We start from the raw sequence: 22,700 nt of genomic DNA, 5'->3' as shown, positions 1-22,700 counted from the left end.
TATCGTGATTGTACTAGTATTGAGGGCAAAGTTCCAAGGTCTTCAGCGTGAAGAATTTAAATGTTTCACTGAAGCCCTCAGTTGACCTCAGCTGGGCTGAGTCTGTGAGGTTGTGTCAGGCTGAGTGGTAAAAGTGTAGACATACGTGGCACACAGAATGCACGTGCTTGTAATACACCTTCTAAACGGTATTACACTAAAATATCCATAAATATCCATCATCAACACATGTTCATCGTGTGGTATCACGCACAAAATTATCATCCGCCTTTTTCTTTCATGAACAGGTAATTCGATCTGTATTGTCTTAATGTTTTCCCTAAATCCTTCATCATGTTTGTAAAACTTCGATTTTTACCTGCAAAATCTGGTCGATGTCAAATCCGTTAAATACACTTTGGTCTGAGTCTTCCCAATGAAAAGTAAGCATTGCCTTCAGTCCACGGGCTTGTACCATAACACGAGTCCGTGCTTCGGTCTGCCCGCGAGCGGTTAGCGGGGCTTTGCCAAAAACAAAAATAAATAAAAAGCAAACAATAAACGAACTGCTAGTGTGTAGTGCGAGATGATAGTCTTTCTACAAATCTCTGACGATATCAATGTATTGAAGTCGGATTAGCAGAAAAACAACCATGGGGAGGAAACGAAGAGCTCGGACACAAAAACCAAAAACCGGAGCAGAAGGTCAATTATCTCCCCTTTCTGCTCTAGGTACTTTCAGCATCACTAGTTCTTATCAGTCAGGTGAATCATCAAAAGGTGCACTGCCACGACTCCCTGTAATATTAACAACTCTTAGTTACAGCTGCAGAGAAGATAGAAGTAATGACTGAAAGATAGAATGTTCAACTATTGACAGTTTTGTTACAGATCCCCTACCATCATTTCCCCCTGCGACAACAATTGGAAGTTTCTATTGAAAAGATCATCATTAAAGTGGAGTTCTAAAATAAGACGTTCGTGATAATGGTGATGTAAAAACAGAAAAGTTCACATGCACTCTTGTCTTCTCCATCTCCACCCACACACGTCTGTGCACATCGCACACCCACTAGTTGTCAGTGAGAAAAGCAACGCGTCTGCACAGAAAACTGTTTGCATACTTCAATGTTTATTCAGCTTTGCACAACACTAACATAAACGGCAAACATACATTTTAATCTCTTTAATAGTCAACGACGTGTTCGTAGTTTCATTGCCAGCGAAAAGGAAACAACAGAAGGCCATGCAGTTGATGGAAAGACAGTACGTATCATGATATGATACCCTTCTCTCGTGCTGAGCAGGTGAAAGACTGGTCAACAGAATGGCCGGATTTGTGCATCACACTCACAACTACTGATGTACGCCATATATATATATCATGTCTACGAAGATTTATCAGCTCTATCATCATGTGAAAAATATCTTTTACAGATATCATCATCGCTTTAAACTCAGAATAGCTCTAGTAATCATACTTTGTGATACTTGTGCTGATATATCAGCAGGGGAGGCACCAAGGGGCTGGTGGGTTATTTTGTTCGACTTTGGAGCAAAATAAAATAAAGGTCGCCGGTTCTAAGTTTACCCGGCAGGGTGGGAATGGGGAAGCTAGTGACTGGGAAACTCCCAGCTGAACTTATAACTGCCTGCTTTATCAAAGGGTGGAGGAGGGGAAGCTAAGATGTGCCAGAAAGTGAGACTTGGGCTCTGTCTTTCACATGCCATATCCTTGACATGGTGAACCCCTTACAGTTAGCTTCCCACGCAGCCACTTAGCATCCGTATTTAATACAATAGTTCAGTTATCTTCATCACAAACATTCTCTCTCTCTCTCGTGCATTTGGGGTTGACATCCTTCATCTTGCATATACTGATTACACATTATGCATACTATACAAATCATTTCAACAATGTAATGTACATTCACTATTTCCATGCTTATGAATGTGCATGTGCTAACACAGTAATACACTGGTTTCAGTCATCATTTTCCTCTCTTTCTCACCCACACACACAACTGAAAAAGGTTAGCACCAACATAAAGCCTGAAAAACAAACTACAGTATTATATGGAGGTAGATTACAACAAGATCTTGGTCAGTTTCACATTGCCATAGTCTGTATGCCATGTTATCTGTGTCAAAACAATTTGATCATCATGCAGCAGCATTAAGATTATTTAACTATCATGTATGCTATATAAAAAACAATACATATTACTTGGATGTATTGCATTTCAATCCTGACAGTATAAAGCCTTAACTCTTTCAAGAATAATAGGGGAGCAGTTCCTATCAATACTGTTGTCTTGTAATTTACTGTTTCACTTTCCAACAAATATTGTATATTTTCCAATATACCTAAGTAGATGCATCCAAAAACATCAGATCTTGAGTACTAAAATGACGACACTAGGTGAAGGGCGGATTATTTACAAAAATCAAGTGTGGTATCCTTTCAGGCCTTACAAAATAAAACAATAAAACACAAGTATTATGCTGGAAAGGCTATGAACTCAAGAAGCAAGTACAAATCAGAATATAAAAGAATATCAAATTGCTCACTAAAATAATTTATAACAATGTTACAATTATTATTTCCCAATGTTGATTTCTTTTTGAAAAGTCATTGCCTTACACATCAACAGATGGGTTGCCATTATCTTGCGGGAATTAGAGAATTAGGATGCTGACAACCACCAAGACATAACATATAGTAGACTATGGGAGACAAACTGGAAGACTGGAAAAGTAGTACCTCAGTGAACTAAAATATCATTTTAAATCTCAGAATAAATAGTTCAGTGATGACAGTTTCATGAGTCAAAACAGGCATTAATCTTGAACTCAACATTGCAAATAACTAGCAGATGTGCCAACTGACAACAGTGTATCTCATACAAACAAATCTTTTATACTTCTATCTTACTTGACAAGGTCATACTGTGGTTTAGGCAAAATGATTCAACAAAACTATTTACAAAAAATGTCCAACAAAATTATGCTCTTTCCCTCAAAGTCTACTGCTCAAAATTTAAATTTATAACAAGATGAAAAAAGAATACAAGCTTCACTTTATATCTTTCATTGCTATTGTAGTGAGTATTTTCATTTTTGAAACAATGAATCTCAGATGCCGAATGTAAGTCATATGATTCAAATTCAAACAAGGTCTATTAAAAATAAATAATACTAATAAATACTGTTTAATCAATGAAAATATTCATCATAGAACTGTAACAATTTTCACAACACACTTTGGCCATACAGCCATTTGCATGAAGTTTGTAAGCTTTAAGGAAAACAAGGAGATTTCACCTCCAAGGGTTATATCTCTTCAGTGGAGATTCTTTTTTGGTCACATTGTCAATGTGGATGAATGAAAAGTCAATGATAAGAGTATCAGCACTGGAGAACAAGTTTAAAAAACTTTTGCTGCATCCATATTCCTTCAGGAATGTTAGTACATTATTACAACCAATATAGAAAGGAACATCATGCCCTTCTAAGACAAGTATATTATGAATTTGTACTATATCTTACATGTCAAAAATATGTAATAAATAAGTCTGCCAAAAAAACCCATTTTTTTATGATCAAGAAACTGTGGATGAAAATCAGTATAGCCATTTCATAATAATGAGCATATTTATACAGCATATTTCTCCACTATAGAGCAGACTTGATGGGCTTTACACAAATTAATGGCAATGTAATAGAGAGTGAGAGCACACACAGATCATATGTGCATCACTTGTAGTTGAGAGAAATAATAAAGTACACAGAGAATAATAAGAACACATACATGGACACACACAACACAACATCCAAATGTTATGTCTATAAAATGATAAATGGGATGAGGAAACATACAGTTCATAGTTATTTTCAACCTGCTCAATCCAGCTGAAAAACTGCATGTGAGGCTGGAAATGTTTTGAAAAATCATTATCTTACACATCAAAAGATGGTTTGCTGTTATCTTGTGGGAATGTTGTAATACTTCTAGAGAATTAGGATGCCAAAAAGCCATAACATACAGTAGACTGTGGGAGACAAACTGGAAGACTTGAAAAGCAGTACCTAGGTACTAAATGCCATAGTTCAGATGTAGAACAGACCAATACACAAGTTATTTTTTTTCCTACTCATAGAGTAGCCTGCAAAATGCGTCTCGGAACAAATAAAATAGCTGTGTTTTGGGTATTATGAAAGGCAACTGTCAGGTATGTAATCTCAACTAAAAAAATGCCAGTAAAATATACGTGACCCTCAAAGTTTTAAAACAAAATCTAAGAGACCAATGCCATTTATGAGATAGTAGCACTCAATCTGTTGACGTCATCAGCTTTCTTGGTGAAAATACAATAATAATGGTGGTGGTAAAAGCATCAAAGATGGCAAAGTAAATTTTCACAATGAATGGCCCTTTAAAAAAAACAACAGATTATCCATTGCTCTCTTGGAGGGAATAGTAGCATTCACAAAGGCTAATAACTTTGCAGCTAATTTTAATCCATTTTATAAGTGTGGAAACTCTCTGAATGCAAGGTCCTAATTTGACATAATAAAGCATACACAACACAGAAAAGCTGACTTGATTTCATCGTGTGCTGTACACTTTGCCTTTGCAACAAATGCTCAATGACTTCCTTACACCAAAGATTTAGACAAGGGAGACAATAATTCTATAAGTTTCAAAAGTCAGTCCTCTCTCCAAATGGCCAAAACATTATTTTCCAGGGCAAATAATGCCCTTGGGGACTGGAATGCAGAAAAATTATTAATGATTAAGTCATCTCATCAGTGTATATCCCACAATGCTCAGTAACTCACAATGCTCATGCACAACACATGACACTACTATTAGAATCAACAACAGCAACAACAATAATAATAAAATTTGTAAGTGCATTTCTCAATGCAAAGAAGTGTGCTATGAATAAAAACCACAAATGAAACTGACAGTTAACCATACCATAAGGAAAAGCAGTGGTATGATGCCATAGTTTCTGAATGATATAAGATGGATAATAAAATTTGTAAGCTTAATGAGTGTAACGGTGAATACATTTTTTTTAAATTCAACACAACTATAAGCTATAATTCAAATATCTCCACCAATATAGCAAAGAGGAGGGCTCTCAAATATATCACATTTCACTTCTACGCACAATTTATGCCTCAAAAGTGAAAATGTTTGACAGTGGCAGAGAAGGCCAGTGGTGTGTGCCAGGCACATACTTGTAGTGTGATTAACATAACCATCTTACTATCAACATAACTATAATTATAATATACAGTGCTTTGTATACTTAAGTTGATGTGCTGCAATTAAAGCTTGCATAAGCAGCTAAAGCACTGCTGTCAAAATCTGTTAGCAAAACTAATAAGCATTTACTGCAACATGATTTTCTTTATAGCGGCAAAACTGACACTCAGCAAATTACTACAGGACTGACCATCATAAGTTTTAGGTAAGAAAATAAAGCTATAAACACAACATATTTTAAAGATTTGATAAGATGGGCTGAATGAAATGGAGAAATCATTAAACATATTATGCTCAAAAGAGCTATCCTATATCAGATCCTTCTCTTGGACATTTACTACAAGACGTTACAGGTAATTTTCCTTCAAATGAGATTTGTACAGTTGAGCTCAAGTATTGATAAGACAGAACTTAAATTACTTAGTCTGCCCTAACCCTGGGAAAAGTTAGTCCCATTTGGAATGAGTATAGAAAAAAGCTTCATGAACCTATTAAGTGCTGTTAGTCTTTTTCGACCAAATCTATGGATGTTAAATAGAATGATATTCAATGATATAAATACTATTAAGAAGGTTAATATATAATATATGTATGGAGTTGCTGATATTGAATGCTTTCCCTGTGTTAGTACTCATTACAGTTTTAACACCAGGGTCCCTTTCTCTTTGAATCCTTGGATTATGGGAATGTGCTCTGTCATCAAATCCAGAATCTCTTAAGACAGGGTACCTTAGAGGGAGGCCAATGCCAACCTCCTTTCCACTGGTAGGCCAGTGTGAGTTGACCAGCATAGGTCATGCAGGGCAATCAAGGGAATGAATACCAGGCCAGTACTTAGAGTTGAGGAAAACATAATGTTGTGGTATAAATCTTGTATTTTATTCTAATTACTATTCTGAGTGGATTTATAGCATAACCCAAAACAGTGGAATAGAAGCAGCATTAAACAGATCTCATTAACAGTACATCATGAGTCCTGAACTCATCCTTATATGTATGTGTATGTAATCAGTTGTATTTGCTTTCTAAACTCTTTTTCCCCTCTTCCCCATCCTATTTTGGTCTTTATGTTTAGATTCAAGTCATAACATAACCCTCAGCATTTGCAAGCTTCACTTTTTCACTTTTGATAAATCGTACGCTTGATATCAATAATTAAATAAAAATTATTTTGGAGTTTTTCAGTCTAATGTGGAAAATCTCAGACAGCGCATGTAGACTACAAAATGTAAAGAAAACTAAAAAAAAACTTAGTAAATCATAAATACATAAAAAATGTATCATTAATTTTTTCGTTTACAGCCATAAATATCTTATTAAATCTTATTGTAAAAAGTTAAATTTGGTAGCAAGTCTTAATGTTTTTCAAAACTATGGACTGTACACTCTGCTAAAGCCGCCCAAAACTTATTTTAAATTCATAGAACATACTGCTGCAATACAGCATACACAGTGTGTTATTTTAATTTATTGTATGAAAGATATGATCAACAGAACTTAGAGGTAAGGATTTAAGTGAAACTTAAAGGGTTAGGGTTATTTCCAATTATTTCCACATTTTCCAACACTCTAGCCCTGTGAATACCAAAGACTGAGTATATTTTTATGATTTTCCCTCCACATATTAAATAAGTGTGAAATTGATTTATAATTCTAAGGTTGTGATGTTTTGAGATACACAGACAGATGCAAAAAAAAAAAATTAACATTAACCTCCATGTCCATCAGTGCTATATTGTAAACTTCTCCTCTAAAAAACTCTAAAAGGTAAAGTTCTCACAAAGAAAAGTCAGCGTCAGCTCTTAATGCCAATGCTTCAATCTGTTGCATCAAACTAGAAGCACTGGCAGTTATCTCCCCCATGTCATTTATTCCTTCAGCAGCTGAGGATGGACTGTTAGGATCATCATAGTTCATCCTAAAGTCAGTGTTCCAGTCACTCTCTTCAATAAGGCTAGAAAAGGAGCCAGTTCTGCTTCCCATGCCTCCATATGAATATTCTGAACCATTATATTCTGACCCAGTATATTCAGAGCCAGTGTATTCTGAATAGCGATCTTGCATGGATATTTTGAATTCCTGGATTGCCTCATTTAGAGACAGGAGCTGGCAGAAAAGAGACATATCCAGATGACGAAGGCTGGCCTGAAAAAAAAAGAAGCTATTTATATAATAATAGTAATAAAAAATTACAGAGGCATACAGAGGCATGTTTAATGGGATGTGCTCAAATATTACAAATGAACTATACAATAATTTAACATACAATAAAAGATGATTAAACATAAGCGACAGCCTACAGATGACACAGTGGCAAACAAGATGTAAGTGCCTGGGTGATGACAGAAAGTTTAAGAGTGACCAGAAAAGAGCATGAAAGTTACTTTATTCATAAGAGCTACACTTCAATGTTAAAGTTACCTGTCATTAACGTCTGGGCACCTGATATTAGTCACAAAAAACCATTATCAATCATTTGTCACATTTTCATTTACACATTTTCTCATTCCTATTACATGTACAAGCATATATGTACACTCACCCCTTTACCCTGTTCTCTCCTGCGCCCAACACACTACACACGTGAATCAACATTTTTTTACTTGAAATTATCTAAAATACATTAAAAACCAGTACATGGTAAAACTGAGATTATGAATTTGAGAGATGTTTACAACAATCAGTACCAACTCATTCAGAAAAATGTGCAATATCCGCCAGCTATTCGTTTTAACAGTTTTATGGGTCTTTTCTTACCATTTCTTTTTTCAGAGTGTCTAATGCCTGATTGAGACGGTTAAATGGTGTTGCAGCCACTCCTCCTGTGTGCGCTTCCGAATCACTATCTTCCTTTCCGCCTAGATCTCCATTGAACAAAGCTTTTGCACCAGGGACTGAGTCTTTCGCTAAAGTTTTCAACATGATGTCCTTTAGCTCCTTCAGTTTTTCGACTTCTCTCCACGGTTGGGTTGGTAAGTGTGAAGTACTTTGCTCCCCTACCAAAAGTCTACTAAAACAGTCCGGAACTGGCGGCAGATCGAGCATAGATGACGTATCCATATTTTTTAGAGGAAGAAGAGTCAATATTTGAAAGTTTCACTGAGCAATAGTTCGTGACCAACGCGGAGACACTGGCATAACTCACACCTGTTTTCAATGTCGAAAGTCCGTCAACCGTTTACATGTTGTGTCAGAGGCTCCAGGGGAGGCTACTCCCACTGACGTGCGCACGGTGACAAGAGTTCTCTCTTCTTCGTCGCCATGAAAGCTGAGGCTGTAAAACTACTCTGACAGTGAATTCTTCTCGTAATCAATGTGTACATAGGTTATAGCAATATTTTTCTTCCTAGTATTTTTCAGAAATATTGAGAGTTTCCTTAAATCATCATTTAGCTATCCTGTGACGACCTGTGAACACTTCCAGCTTCACTATTTTTGTACGGCGATTGTCAGCATCAGTGTACGTGTCAGTCTGTTGTTATAGCACATGGCACTCTTGTATTCGTTTGTTCGGCGATCTGGGGCAAATGAATACAATGTGCCTAACGAGCAGCTACTTACGCCTCCCTCTTGACAAGTGGAACTAGTAATCATGAGAAGAGTGTTGTATACATGGACATATATAGTTCGTGGTTGTATATGCCTAACTGATTCTGTGATGTGGGCGGTCAACAGCTTAGTTGATCAACGCGCTGTGTTGCAGATAAATACTCCTTTTGTTTCTTATAAGACAGAAAACGCAATAGGAAGGTTCAGGAGCGGTGGGGACAGGGATGTAGACGCGTTGATTAGCGCTGTCTAGAAAGTTGAAGAAATGTTGGTCCCATAAAATTAATTGCTCTTAGTTACGGATTTATCTCGAGAAGAATGTACATGACGCATAAGTGTATGTGTATCTGGCTACAGTAAATTCAAGTATAAGCGCTCATATATAATACAGAGACAATACAAAGCCGGGCAGTCGTAGAATCTCCCAGGCAGTAAGTGGACAGTTGATAAACTAACCATCAATACATATTATGTGCTTTTATAGGCACATGCTCTGCAAGAATGTAAACCGGTCAGGGAAATCGAAGGAACTGCGCACTAAATACACGAACATGGCTTCACGATCAAGTGCATCCCTCTCATGAAAAAGGTAACTCCATATTTTAGATTGAAGAAACCACATCCGGCGTGCATGTACAGGTGGGTCTAGAAGCACATGTCAACAGTAAAGGATGTAGTGAGTAATGCTGAAAGTGTTTCGTACTTCCGGTCTCGTTTGTCAGCCTAAACATTGTCATCTGATACGTACATAGTCTCCAACATTCTTTGCATTTTCTCCACTGTAGGACGGGTGTGTTACAATCATCAGAGCAAGCAACGCTTGGTTGAAGTAGTCTGAATAATTTTTGATTTGATCTTACTGAGTTTGGGCGTGAGCTCGGACCTGACGTGTGTAAAATATTGATATTCACTTTATGGTGTTATCCTGATAGCATGTTTGGTTGCGTGTCGGATCATGAGAATGCCGCTTCGCTTACAATCCGTATTGTTTTCCCTGCCGCACTGTCTTTCACCTGTCGCATTAACCCTCCATATCACAGGTCCATGTGACAGGAAGTCATCCTTCTGATGTGTCTCCTTGACCTGCGACATGAAATGTTTCAGATCTCCATCGTTTGAGTGTTGCATGATAAAACATTTCGAATTGGAAATGTCTTCTTTGAATAATAAAATTTGGTGCATGGCTTGCTGTCTCTAGCATCGACGCTCCCAGCACACTGCAGTGGTAGTGAACCAGGCATTATAGAAGTAAACATGTTGGTTAGTAAGAGTTCGAGCGGGTAAAAATTTAAGCAAGACAAGAAAGGTTCGGTAGGGGGACCTTGAAATCCAAAGTAAATCGAAATGGCTAAAGATGGATGTTTTGATGCAACCTATTAAAGGCAACCGACAGATCTAGTATGGACGAACTAAAATATGACCACATTCGCAGGAAGCAGATAACTAGTGCGAGAGCGATCTGGATCGAATAGAACGAAAAGTCCATATGGGCAGGCTCATGGCGCTTTACAAAGATTGATGCACACGCAAGCACACACACGCACACGCACAAGCCACATGCAGACGTGTTGTTTGTAGAATAGATATATGATAGTGAAAGATATGTAGCCAGCAGTTGCTTCAAGCTTGCTCATTTCAAACACTGTCATCCAGGCTGCAGACACTTCTGTCCTCACCACAGTTCCTGTCATAGAACTGATGAAGTAGGTGCAAGTTTTGTTTGTTTGTTTGTTTGTTTTTTGTTTTGTTTTTTGTTTTTGTCTTTTTTTTGTAGGGGGGGGGGGGTGCTGCTCATAGGGTAGTCTGCAGAATGCCTCTGTGAAAAACCAGAGTTCACTAGCTGTTTAATGGGAAGCAGGGTTAGGGTCAAAATCCACCGATAGAAGTCAGCTCTAAGCCAGTGTAGAAGTTACTCGCTAGAAATAAATAGAACTCTATCGTCTGTGATATCGACAGAAGATTATGGCACTGCTTCGTACAGCACCAGACCCAAATGATATTAGAAAGCACATGGATTTGTGATTCGTGAAGGATGATGACAAGTTGAATGTCTTGTGAGTATTCAGTATTAATTTACGTTTCGGTCTCCACGCAGCGATAAACTACTCTTACGATTGAGATTACGAGCGCTGGCTTAGTCTCTTTATTCGATGTTTGATGGAACGTGTCTGTCAATGCATTCTCTCTGGCGGTGTCCGATATACATTTCTTCTGTTCCCTGGCAACAAATAAAAAAGGGAAAAGGTTTTCGTCTTGTTTCCTGGATTGGTCGAACTACACACATTATGGGTCGACATGACACAGAACTGAAGTCTTTGTTGAGCAGACTCATCTTTAAAGAATAAGACATTTTCGGTTGCATCAAATTTATTATATTAGCACATGTTACGTAACTGACACTTTTGGGGGGAACCCTATAAGAATATGTGTGTGTGTCTGTGTGTGTGTGCGTGAGCATTTAGGATTATTCATAATCGAATTTTCTGTGAACTGTTGTGTAAAGAAAATGCAAACTTCATACAACACAGGCAAGTAGAGCTAACATGTCAATGCAGGGAATATTGTGTTCCACAATGTAACTTTTCTCTTGTTTCCACAACATGCTCCCCTTGTCTGTATTCCACAACATAACTGTTTCATTGCCTGTGCTACAAAATAGTTGTAGTTAAAACGCACTAGCGATATTTGTTTGTTGTTTTTTGTTTTTGTTTTTTTATTTTTTTTGCTTGCTTGTTTATTTTCCACTTTGTTGGACATGTAAATCCTGTAGAAACCAATGATTTACTAGTGTTTGAACCATCCCTCTAAAACAGCCACCTGGGTAGACCGACATATAGACTGTTCCAATCTTTAGTAAGATGCCAAGAGAATATATATTTCAATTTTCTTTTTCAGTCAGAACTTTGAGGCGACCAGGCGCTCGACCTGTAATGGGTGGTGTCCACACGCTGCAAAAATTGGAGGTAAAGGCTGTCACGTGGATCTCTGGTGGTACTAATACAATTCGCCCTTTCTACACAACACATTAAAATGACCGTAAGTTGCAAAGAAAATGTAACATCAGTACGGTGTTTTAAAACTACAATAAATACAGAAACAACATCTGTTGGCAGCAACAACGAAATACCGCAGGAAATTCAAATGGCAAAGCAGGCATGTTTGTATGTAGACAAAAGGCAGCAAGTTTCATTACTCTCTGCTAAATGACCACATGTAAATAAATAAATAAATTAGTTAATTATTCTCCGTCTTTAGATACTATGAGTTCATAAAAGCAAACATCTTTCATCTATTCTAATCCAATGCAGTTGCACAACATCATGTGACGGAGGAAATCACACACTGTAACTCCACAGTTCTACTTTAAGGCCGTTCTTAACTGGGCAAAGTGCCGAAGCTTTCCAACGTTCCACTGTATTGGCAACTATGTCGACAATGTATTGTCAAAGAAGTTTGCACTTAGCATGCTGACCAAAGTTCCAACGACCCGAACGTTCGTCCTAAAGCCATTGGTTTCCTGTGATCTTCACATACAACTTCGCCAAACTTGGTCAAATGTTCGACAAGGAACTTTAGCAAAATAGAGGTTTTAGTGGAAAGGTCTTTTCAAAGTTCACAGACTGTTACCTCTGTTCAAGCTCACATTTGGACACTCAAAATTTAAAAAACTACAAAGCTTTCCAGACAAGTGCTTGACATTAAAATAATATTGAGAAAGGCGATAGCGTGGTGAGGGTTAACAAAATTATAAATGGGAACCAAACAACTAGCAGTCTTTCAGTTCAATTTTTAATTCTAGCGCTGGTCCCCTAAATTCTGGATCCAATCCTATTGACAGTATGGTAATGTAAAAATAGAGCAAATGTTCCAGGCAATTCAAATCTTATTTCCAAAGGCAATCAAAGGCAGAGACTGAGGTGACAAAAACAATAAAATGTTTGAAAAAATATTACGCGATCAATATTGTTCATGAATCTTGGGCAAGAGCATTTTATAAACAACCCCCTCATCCCACAAAAAAATTCAAAAATATGTAGATGCATTTCATTTGTTTTTCCGAACTGATAATGACCCCAGAACATTTCACCGTGTTCGATTTTTTTAAGCCTTTACAACAATAATAAAGTGTACATGTTTGGTTTGAACTAAGGTTGTTCACCCAAATCGTGCTTCCAATCGTGTAGGAACGGGGCTGTGACAAAACCGAGACATTTTCTGTTTGCAAAATTGCGGTGGCGAGCAAACTGTTGAGTTGTGAATCAGCTTTGGCACAATGTACATTCATGAGCTGATCCTGTGACTCCTAAAGGTTGACAATTTGAAAATGGCAGTTAAAAGGTTCCACGTTTACGCCAATGAATAACCAACGTTGAACGTGTCAGGTGCATGCAAAGACATTTAAAAAAAGAACCAGTGTGATCAAAGAGATCTTTCAACCATCTTTACATCACAATATTAAAGAGTTTGTCCACATAAAAATTTCTTTTTCTGGGACCCGGGTTTCCATCACATTCAAAATGTCAATTAATTGGTTCCACATTTACTCCAATGATCTTTAAAAGTGAAGGTGCTTACAAAGACATAAAAACAAGTGTGACCAAAGAGCACACTGTCTTTCCACCATCTTTACATCACAATATTAAAGAGGTTATCCACATAAAGATTTTCTTTTTTCTGGGACCTAAGTTTCCGTCACACTGTCCGTGAAACAGATATTGTCCAGGTTCAAGCATGCTATTTACATGCCACAAATTAGAATTAATTTCTAACACGGTATTTTGATAAAACTCGTTTTAAAACACGCAAGTGATGTGGGAAACTTTAGGTCAACTTTAATTTGTTTTTCGTGTTGGGTTGGGGGCGTAGGTCAAATTTGCCTAATCATGGAAGTCAATTCAATTTAGTCAGTCTATACAAAATGTAATTGTATACATAATTATTCTTTTCCTGATAAATAAAATCACTTTTTTGATTATCATTTTAAAAGAAAGATCACCTTAAAAACCAATGTTAGTTTAGCATGTGTCATGAATGTTCACTCACTGCAAACGTAGGATGTCAAGATGTATAAAAATTAGCTGGACAAGTTTACTACTCTCACAAATTTCTCTAGCTTTTAGCACAATAAAAAAAAAATTTACAATAAATCTTAATCTGCTACACATGATACTTCTATGTCGGACGTGTAACATTTTTGACAAGACAATAAAAAAATAAAGAGCCTTAAATTACCCGCAGAATTAAAAATATGTGTATACTCTTTTTCAGTAAGACAATAGTGATGGCCAAGGCATAAGGTTTACATATAATTAAAAATAAAATGTTGGTAATGGATTAAATTAGCAAGATCAGCTGCTGAACTACTATCGAAAACAATGAAGCAACAAAACATTCTTTCTGAAGTCCCAGAACTTATTTAACTTTGACTATTCGTTGCAAATGAATTAATGACCACTGTCCCACAGAAAATCTGATGATCCTTTGTTTTGATGTCTTCATAAAGAGCAACATAAACTTTAATCTTTTCCTGCAGTACAAATCTCTTAGCAAACTAGCGAAAGATGGTCACAATTCATAAGAACATATTCACACTTAATTCTGATTTCAATCTACTCACTGATATCTGAAAGGCACTGTTGCCACTGAATTAATAATCTCGAGCAATGTTTATAGATTTTATATTATTTATATTAAACTATATTTCACTATAAATATATATATGCTGAAGTCCAGCTTCTGCAAAAATGCGTATCTATGCGTTTAAAAGTATAAACCTATTAAAATTACAAAATATTTATTTCAGTTTCATCAAATGAGTCTTACAGTAAAATAGGACATATTTGGAAAAAAGTCATGGTCACAGTGAAAATAGTTTTAATTCGTGCATTGAGCCACCATAATAATTTCTCCATTTAACCACAGAGCAGAAGTATGCCCCTGAAGGCCACGTTCTTGTTTAACCTGCTCAGATTTCCACCTCATTGACAGGGAAGCTCTACAGTGAAAATGCCGGATGTAGTCAGGCCAGGTGCGGAGGGGAGAGAGTGGTGACTGAGGTCAAAAGACACCAGGGATCTTGGCCTTTGACACACAGACCACGCACATATATTGGAGTGGGAGACAGAAAGGACGACACCGCCAACTATGCTGTCGAAGACTGGTCCTGGTTGGTTCAGCCGCCCACCCAGCTGTTTGCCATCCTGGACCAGGATAAGACCTCTCGCCTTCAGCAATATATCCGATACCTCCGTCTCAGCAAAAATAAAGCCCTGGACATCTCTATCCAAGATGTCGCGCTTTTTTTATTTTCATTTTTTGGGCCACAGTGCTTCCACAGAAAACAGTATATCTGCCATGTTTCCGTCTAGGAGGGTGTCATCAAGGAACGGTTCGCCAGGCTCTCCAGGAGGGGTGTCTGGGGGAAGGTCGTGCTCCAGGTAAGCGGGTCGCCCGGGAGGAGTCAGGTTGAGCAGGCTCACGCTCTTGCGGCGGGCCAGGAGCCTGGCGGGCAGCTCCTCCCCGGGGTCGTCCATGGACGTGTTGATCTTGTCCAGGTCGCCGGTACTGGCGCTGCATGGCATCATCAGCATCTGCATCTGCATCAAGCCAGACGCCATGCCCAGCATGCTGCTGTTACCGCCGCTACCCACCCCGCAGCTACCGTAGGTGGGGTAGTGGCCTGCCAGGACCTCGCTGCCCCCCAAGACGCTGCCTCTGTGGTCCCGCCGTCCCCCGCCGCCCCCGCAGGAGTTGCTGCCGATGGAGGAGCCCAGCAGGGCCTGGCGCAGCAAGGGTCGCCTCATGTCGCGCTGCTGGTCCCGCTGCTGCATGAAGCGTGCTCGCCGTGAGCTTGTCGTCGTGCATTCGGCAGCGGTGTAAGTGGCTGGCATGGCGTCTAGCTCGCTGTCGCGGTCCGAGCTGCTGTACAGACTCTCCATGGAGGCATTGCGCACATCCGGGTCCTCCTCCAGGTCATCGCTGAGGGTGGCCTGGCGGGACTCCTGGCGGGACTCCTGCGGCTGCCGCCACGTCAAACGCGTGGTGTCGAGCGAGTCTTCGAAGGATCTGCAACACACAACGGGTTAAGTAACATGTTTGAGACGAAGCAGCGGCTCTGAATGATAATCTACAATGTTCGTTTGAAACTACTTCTTTAGTCATGCAGCATTTAAACTTAAACCATCATCCCAACTGTTCTCTCAAAGGATCTCGAGGAAACTACAAAACCAACGCACCTGTGTTTGTAGGTATCGGAAGAACTCGCGCGTGAATCGCACGAGGCGGAATGTTGCCTCGAAGCCATCGACCTCCGGATTCCTACTCCTCCTCCTCCGTTGTCGCTCAGACTGCACCTGTCTCCGGCACCCACCGCGCTGCTGCTGCTGTGGCCGTTGTTGCTGCTGTTGGTGGTGGTGGTAGTGGTGACAGTGGCGGCGTTGGGGGCGCTGCACACCCTGGTGAGCTGCTTGACGAAGATGTTGGTGTCCAGCTGGACGTTCTCGCTCTCAGCCATCTCAGCCAGCCAGGCGATCAGCTTGTCGTATGCATCTACCGGCGGGCCGCGCAGCTCCTCCACGCGCCGCAAGGCTTGGACTGCAACACACGCGACATCCAAGCTCGGCTTTAACAGGTGTAAAACTACATGAATTAAGAAGTAGAAATGTTGAATTTTTTACAATACATGACAATGCAGTTTTTTCGCTGCTCTGTGCTTCCAGACTCACCTATGACCATGGTAGGAAGGTCGTCTCCTAACCATTTTTAGGTCGTTCGGAGCTGGGATGGGGATGGGGAGGGGAGGTCGTTTCTTCAGAGCCATTTTTTTATGGTGACGATGCACATTTTCTGTCACTACGGACGTGTATATGTGGACTGCTGTCTGTATATTCACTCAGATTACTGGAAATAGTATCTTGCACCACGCTTTGCCCAGTCATTAGAAAATACTTGCACCCCTCTAGGCCTTTAACTCTGAGTAAACATTCTCTTCAATCATTCCCAGCTTGCAAGATACAAACATGCATAAAAAGTGTATCAAGCGGAAGTCTGATTAATCAGCTAGCTATTTTGAGCTGCTTACTGTTAAATCCTGGTAAATCTCTAGTGCGTGCACTGGAGGAATATGAATCTCTCTTTCCACAAACAAACAAACACACACATGTCTTGATTGTGCCAACTCTCCGCATGTGCAGCCACACGATTTCTTTAAAAAAACATGGAAGAACCACGAAATCTCTTTAATAATACGAAAGATCGGCGAAAACTGCCAATACATAATTTATTTCTTAGCATGATCTTTTCTCTAAGTAAATGTCAGAACCTGTAGAAATAGGTCAACCTTGTTGTTTACTACCTTGTTGTCAGTTGGATTTCAATTTAAACATGCAGCTTATACATCTAGAATTCTTAGCTCGCAACAAATTTTTCTCCTAAAATTTTGTACTTTTAAGGCCCACTTTAAATAACAATTTTTTTAAATGCTCGAATCCTGCTTTAAACAGAAGCAATTTGAAATTCCTTGAAAGGGGCGAAGATGATTAGCCACCGAGAACATAATTAGTCGTGTTGAAGATCCAGCTCAAACACAGTATGAATGTTTGAGAACAGTGGCACGAGGCCAACAAGACCTGTCTCTGTGCTCGACTGGTATTTAACCTTCTGACATTTCCACACAGCAATAAATCGAAGATACAGACGCACAATCTGCGCATCAGACTGACAGAGAGATGCACAGATGTTGGTGTAAGAAAATAAATAAAAGAAAGTAGATAAAAGAAACTAAACCGCGTATACTGTTTTCGAGTGATTTTCGTGGTGAGAGAATTAATCTCAGATGTGTACAGATGTCCGGGGGATGGGGAGGCAGGCTGTTTGATATTTACCTGACACGAAACAAAACTGGACATCAACTCTGTTGAAAAGTACACAGAATTTTATCCCCAGTAATTTGATCATAAGAAGAAAACGACATTTTAATCCCTTTTTAGCGGGTGTTCATCGTGTTTCAGTTGATTAACCCGAGGTGTGGCTCAGAAGTAGCGAACGGTGATACCGAACCTGTGAGATCATGTCGCTGACTGTCATATCAGTGGGACGATGCTTTTTACCACGTGTTGCGTGCGGAAGTACTGCACGGGGGAGTTCGATCTGCAGCGTGCATTCAACAAAGCGGGAGCCGCCAGGCTATTGATCTCGGCGGCAGCTTTCAAGCCGCGCGTCGTGTGTGTCACTGGGCACTGAAAGGTCACAAAGCCGATGATAGGTGTGTGTGTGTGTGTGAGTGTGTGTGAGCGTGTGTGCGTGTGTGCGTGTGTGTGTGTGTGTGTGTGTGTGTGTGCGTGTGTGCGTGTGTGTGTGTGTGTGTGTGTGTGTGTGTGTGTGTGTGTGTGTGTGTGTGTGCGTGTGTGTGTGACGCGTTAGCTGCTGGTTTAAAGTCAACACCCGACACGGAAATGCGTCTGCCTTCCGAGTTTTGCCGACACGCCTTGACATTTGTCTTGCCTGGGCAACCTCACCATAAGGGGCAGCGACCCTGAAGGTAGCTCAGGACCAATAAGAAATGACAATAAAATCTCCAGGTGCAAACAGCGGTCAGCATGAGAGTTATCAGTCCAGACCTGCGGTCCCATTGGAGACAGAGCAGTGAATAGAGCTGTAACGCAACCTCGGAGGCAGCCGGCAACCTCTGGGTGGTGTCAAGCCCTACAAGTCAGAACAGTCGTTGCTCTCTACCCTTTTCAACAAAAAACTAGTCTTAAAGGTCTGGTGGGTTGAAAAATTATTTTTTTAAGCACTGGGTTAAAGCCTCCTGTCCGTTTTCGACATCCTTAGAAAAATCCCCATGCACAAAAAGAGGTCAAAATAGTGATGTCACGTTTGTACACAGGTACGCCTAATTAACTTTTATTTCCAGCTTTCCTATTGGTTGAGACCTTCACTACACAAACGGATCCTTGTTCAAAAAAAACTGACATCTTTGTTTTTGGTGAAAACAGAAGGTTGGGGTGAAATCATTTACCATGATTCAGAAAAAAGAATTGTATTGAACTTAACCATTTAAGAAAACATAACTTTACACCCTAGTAGACCTTTAATAATAATGCTGACTTGTCTTCATTTGTCCTCACCTCCTTCTCCTTCCTAAACAAGTACCATCGGCATCGCCGTCCTCTTTGTGCATCTCATTACATCCTCAACGACTGCGCCATGAATTTTAAGTGAAGCTTTAATCACCCAGAAGTTAGGTAGGGCTACCGCTGAGATAACTAATGAGCGGATGCAAAGCGAGTCCTCTAGGCACAAACAACCGTTGGCCACCATCGTCGACACGTGGTGTACAAGTTGTATCCATAGCTACGGCCACCCATGCTTACGTGTCGTCGCTGCATGGCTTGTACTGTTTGTGTATTTTAACATTGACAACAGATTGCAATCAGTTATTTAGTAGTAGAGAATGTTACTTTGATGAAAAACCTTTTTCTCCGCCTCGAAAAAAGCTGGCTTTGATCATTGCCGCTCCTTCCTACCCTCCATCCCCAACTGCTACCGCCACACCCTGTGTTCTCACATCTACACGGGATTTTAATGTTTGGAAACTCTGTTAGCATGTTTCGACTGTCATCATCATCATCATCAACAACAACAACAACAACAAATATTTAAAAGTTTACATAACCTTATAGCATATTAAGAAACCAGAAAGGTAAAAGAAAGAGATAAGCGACTTTCACGTTTGTCCACCATCTTATATTCCAATTTTTAAAAGAAAAATAATAATCAGATGAACTACATTTTTGCAGAAAATCATCTGAAAGAGAAATCTGTGGCCGCAGTCTGAGTACGTGCTTAAAGATTTCAAGGAATAACAGCTTACCTGTTGAACACCTGGCAAAATGAGACCAGCTCGCAAGAGGACGCGTGTGACTCTATGCAGACTGGACGCGCGCGACACCGCGGCGCTGACGCACGAGCAGGCGACGAGACCTCGACATCGAAGACCAGAGAGACAGGAAGACAGGGGCAGGCAGGCAGAGCCAGACACACACAGAGTGAGTGAGAGACACAATGGCACTGTTAGCATCTCTCAGCAAGCTCCGCCTCCGGCATCGCGCCGAGCAGGGGTTCGTCTCCTCCACCTCCAAAACATTAGCCAGACTATTTTGTCCAGAGCCGACATTGCAGCTTTTGCACAGGAACACAGTTCTGCCTTTATTTGCGGCTGTGTGAACAGGTACACGCAGGTGACAGACAACAACCCATGTGTGAATCTTTTCCTGCCTCCTCCTCATCCCAATTCTTCAAAACAAAGGCTGGACCAAACCTGGTTTAGCAGGAAGTTGAATGAAAACAATCGACTGCTTCAAGAAAAGACGGGCTCGCATTCCTTGTGGCGAATTTCTATTTCTTTCTTTCTTGGCATCTATATTTATTTGACTTGCTTCGTAGTTAACCTTAAAGAAGGAAAGGCAAAATAAAGAAATTAAATAATGGAGGTAAAGAAAGGAAGAAGAAAAAAGTAAGCAAGAAAGCTGAGAAGAAAGAAAAGGAAGAAAAATAAAATAAAGAAAAGAAGGAAGAAAGGATCCAGAGAAGAATGAAAGGAAATAAGGAATAAAAATGAGAACGACAGCAGAAAAAATGACGGAAGAAAGTGAAGAAAGGAGAAAATGGAACAAGGGAAAAAATGCAAGTAAAGAAAGAAAAGAGAATGAAAATAAACAGGATGAGAGAAGGAAGGATGGAGGAAACGTTTGGAAGGAGGGGAAAAAAGACATAAAATCGTCCAGATATTATTAGCCTATAAATTATTATTATTTTTTTATTGTTTTAATGGCAAATAGTGTGGACACCAAATACAACTGCTTTTCACAGAAAATCCCTGCAACCATTTTTTTTTCTGTCAAGAATTGCAGTAATCAATGCCAGGATATGCATAGTTGGCTGCATACAAACAATTTGTATGAGATGCACTAAAAATCTGTAGAACTAGCAGTCACGTGCTAATAACATACAAAGGCAGTGCTTCGATTGTCACTACTAAAGTACTGAGCACATTTGTCACGAACTGCGGGGATGTGACACCACAACGCCACCAGCGTGTCGCAGACCATAGTAACGACTTTGAGAAACAGTCGTCTACACCACAGCACTGAACAATCTGTTCTGTACATTTTTTAAATTCTAAATATACTGCTAACACAAACTTTTTAACCTATATACATGTATATGCTAATAACAAACTTTTTAACCTATATATATGCTAATAACACAAACTTTCCAACCTAAATTTACTGCTAACACAAACTTTCGCGAAATAACCGCAAGATTTGCCTAATGATATACAGGTCAATCCCAAAGACTAACATGAAGCCAATGTAATAACGATAACATCGACTTGTAAGGAATGGAGGTGAGGGACAGAGGACAAAATGAAGACAACAAACAAGAACGGTGGTGTTGGCATGGCGCGGGATGCCACGGACAGACGTGTTGATGGGAAGAAAAACAAAGGCAGGTGAGCCATCGACTGTTAGCTTGGTCCTGCTTGTCAACAGCAAAATGACATTTCCTTTGTTCGATCGCTCCGATCTCAACAAAAAAAAAAAACGTGTCAGGAAGCTAGGAGAGTTGTCTCACTTGGCGTAGCGAGTGTTTCACAGCTTAACGGTCTCGTGGAATGCAGCTTTTTTGTAATGACAGGGTGCACCTTAGTTCGATATATTTTCACTATTTTCCCGAAATCTGACCAAATACATTTTTTTGGTTTAGTCAGCAAAGCACACGTCACGATGTACACGGATATATTTACATTGTGAAAGCTGGAGCAGATGGGAGAACTGGAATAATGTGTCAATTAGAATTATCTGTGTAAAAACGTGACGTCACGATTTTAATTTCTTTCTGTGATAGTGATGTGTTTAAGTGAAGTGAAGAGAAGATCTGGAGAACTTTTTACGAAATAACTTGGAAAATTGCACCTAAGTACACCTTTAAAGCAGCGGGAAAAAAACACAACCGCTGCTGGTTTGTAAAACTCGATCACTTTTTTTTGCTGAGTAAATGAGAATTAGTAGGAACAATAAACAGAATAACTAGGATTTTCTGTCCGTGGTATCTTCAAGCGGAATCGATTAGTTTAAAAAAAAAGCACTTATTTGTAGGAAAACAGACGTAAGTTATAGATTTATTTAACAGTTAAAATATGCCCAGTAACAAAAAACTATAATAATTGTAAGCTCTCTAATACCAGTTTGGACAATGTAAGACGTGTTTCCGTAGCTAAGGACTCGAAAACAGAAAAAAAATTTGTATGAATTATACGTACATTTTATTACCAAAATGAGTGTTAGTGGTTCAAAGCTAGAAAGCCTTTTCTGAAGAAAATGTCTTAATTGAAGATGTGTGTACTTCTTTTACATTCATAATACACTATGCTGTCTTTCTATGTTATAACTAAAAGTGTAAACAATTCTGGAATACTTAGTCTTTTATTTTGATTTTGTATTATAAATAGAATATATGTAGTAATTTGTTAAATACTAATAGGACCAAGTCTAACACAGCACAAAACTTTTCTGGCTCTTCAAACAAATTTTTTTAATAATTCTGCGCAGATGCGAAGCTGAGCGTGTTCCGTCCAGAGACCAATTAACGTGTCGCTCAGGAGATGCCACGTCCACTTTGGTCTGCAGAAAGACCCTCCGTGTGGCAGCCTAGGAGACGGGAAGGGCCCGGGGTTGGCCGGCCAGACAATTTCCACTTTGTGCACATCATGAACAGCAGACGAATGTAAAGACTCTCTAGGCTACGCAGCCTGTCAGCTTTCTGCATTCGCCGTCGATCCTGAGGCTGTTGTTATGGTCTAACCTACTCATCGGCCCGTAATTATCTCGCT

The 22,700-nt window shown here is 39.6% G+C and overlaps 1 protein-coding gene and 2 long non-coding RNA genes across 6 annotated transcripts in view; 1 reads left to right on the top strand and 2 right to left on the bottom strand.

Annotated features, from left to right (window-relative positions):
• Window positions 1-1,090: 1,090 nt before the first annotated feature.
• On the bottom strand, window positions 1,091-8,456 carry LOC112569811. The gene is made up of 2 exons (XR_003100534.1): window positions 8,015-8,456; window positions 1,091-7,402 (listed from the first exon to the last, which is right to left on the bottom strand). It is a non-coding gene; the product is annotated as an uncharacterized LOC112569811 (long non-coding RNA).
• A 47-nt stretch (window positions 8,457-8,503) lies between these two features.
• On the top strand, window positions 8,504-12,045 carry LOC112569810. 2 transcript variants are annotated; one of them, XR_003100533.1, is made up of 3 exons: window positions 8,504-8,717; window positions 9,291-9,395; window positions 11,702-12,045. It is a non-coding gene; the product is annotated as an uncharacterized LOC112569810 (long non-coding RNA). The 2 variants fall into 2 exon arrangements; XR_003100532.1 differs by having other exon boundaries at window positions 8,508-8,717; window positions 11,706-12,045.
• The window catches only part of LOC112569806, a 30,331-nt gene continuing 18,786 nt past the window's right edge, over window positions 11,156-22,700 (bottom strand). For 2 of the 3 annotated variants that reach the window (XM_025247785.1, XM_025247784.1), the window contains exons 2-3: window positions 16,042-16,399; window positions 11,156-15,871 (exon numbers count right to left, since the gene is read on the bottom strand). In XM_025247785.1, coding sequence (XP_025103570.1) covers window positions 15,115-15,871; window positions 16,042-16,319 — 1,035 coding nt within the window. In that variant the 5' untranslated portion in view covers window positions 16,320-16,399 and the 3' untranslated portion in view covers window positions 11,156-15,114. Of the gene's footprint in view, window positions 15,872-16,041; window positions 16,400-19,679; window positions 20,370-22,700 lie in introns of those variants that run through there. The other variant, XM_025247786.1, reaches the window with a different exon arrangement.

Source organism: Pomacea canaliculata, linkage group LG8 (genome assembly GCF_003073045.1).
Source record: "Pomacea canaliculata isolate SZHN2017 linkage group LG8, ASM307304v1, whole genome shotgun sequence".
NCBI lineage: Eukaryota > Metazoa > Mollusca > Gastropoda > Architaenioglossa > Ampullariidae > Pomacea > Pomacea canaliculata.
Note: the sequence above shows the minus strand (reverse complement) of the source record. Positions and strands in the feature narration are given on the sequence as shown.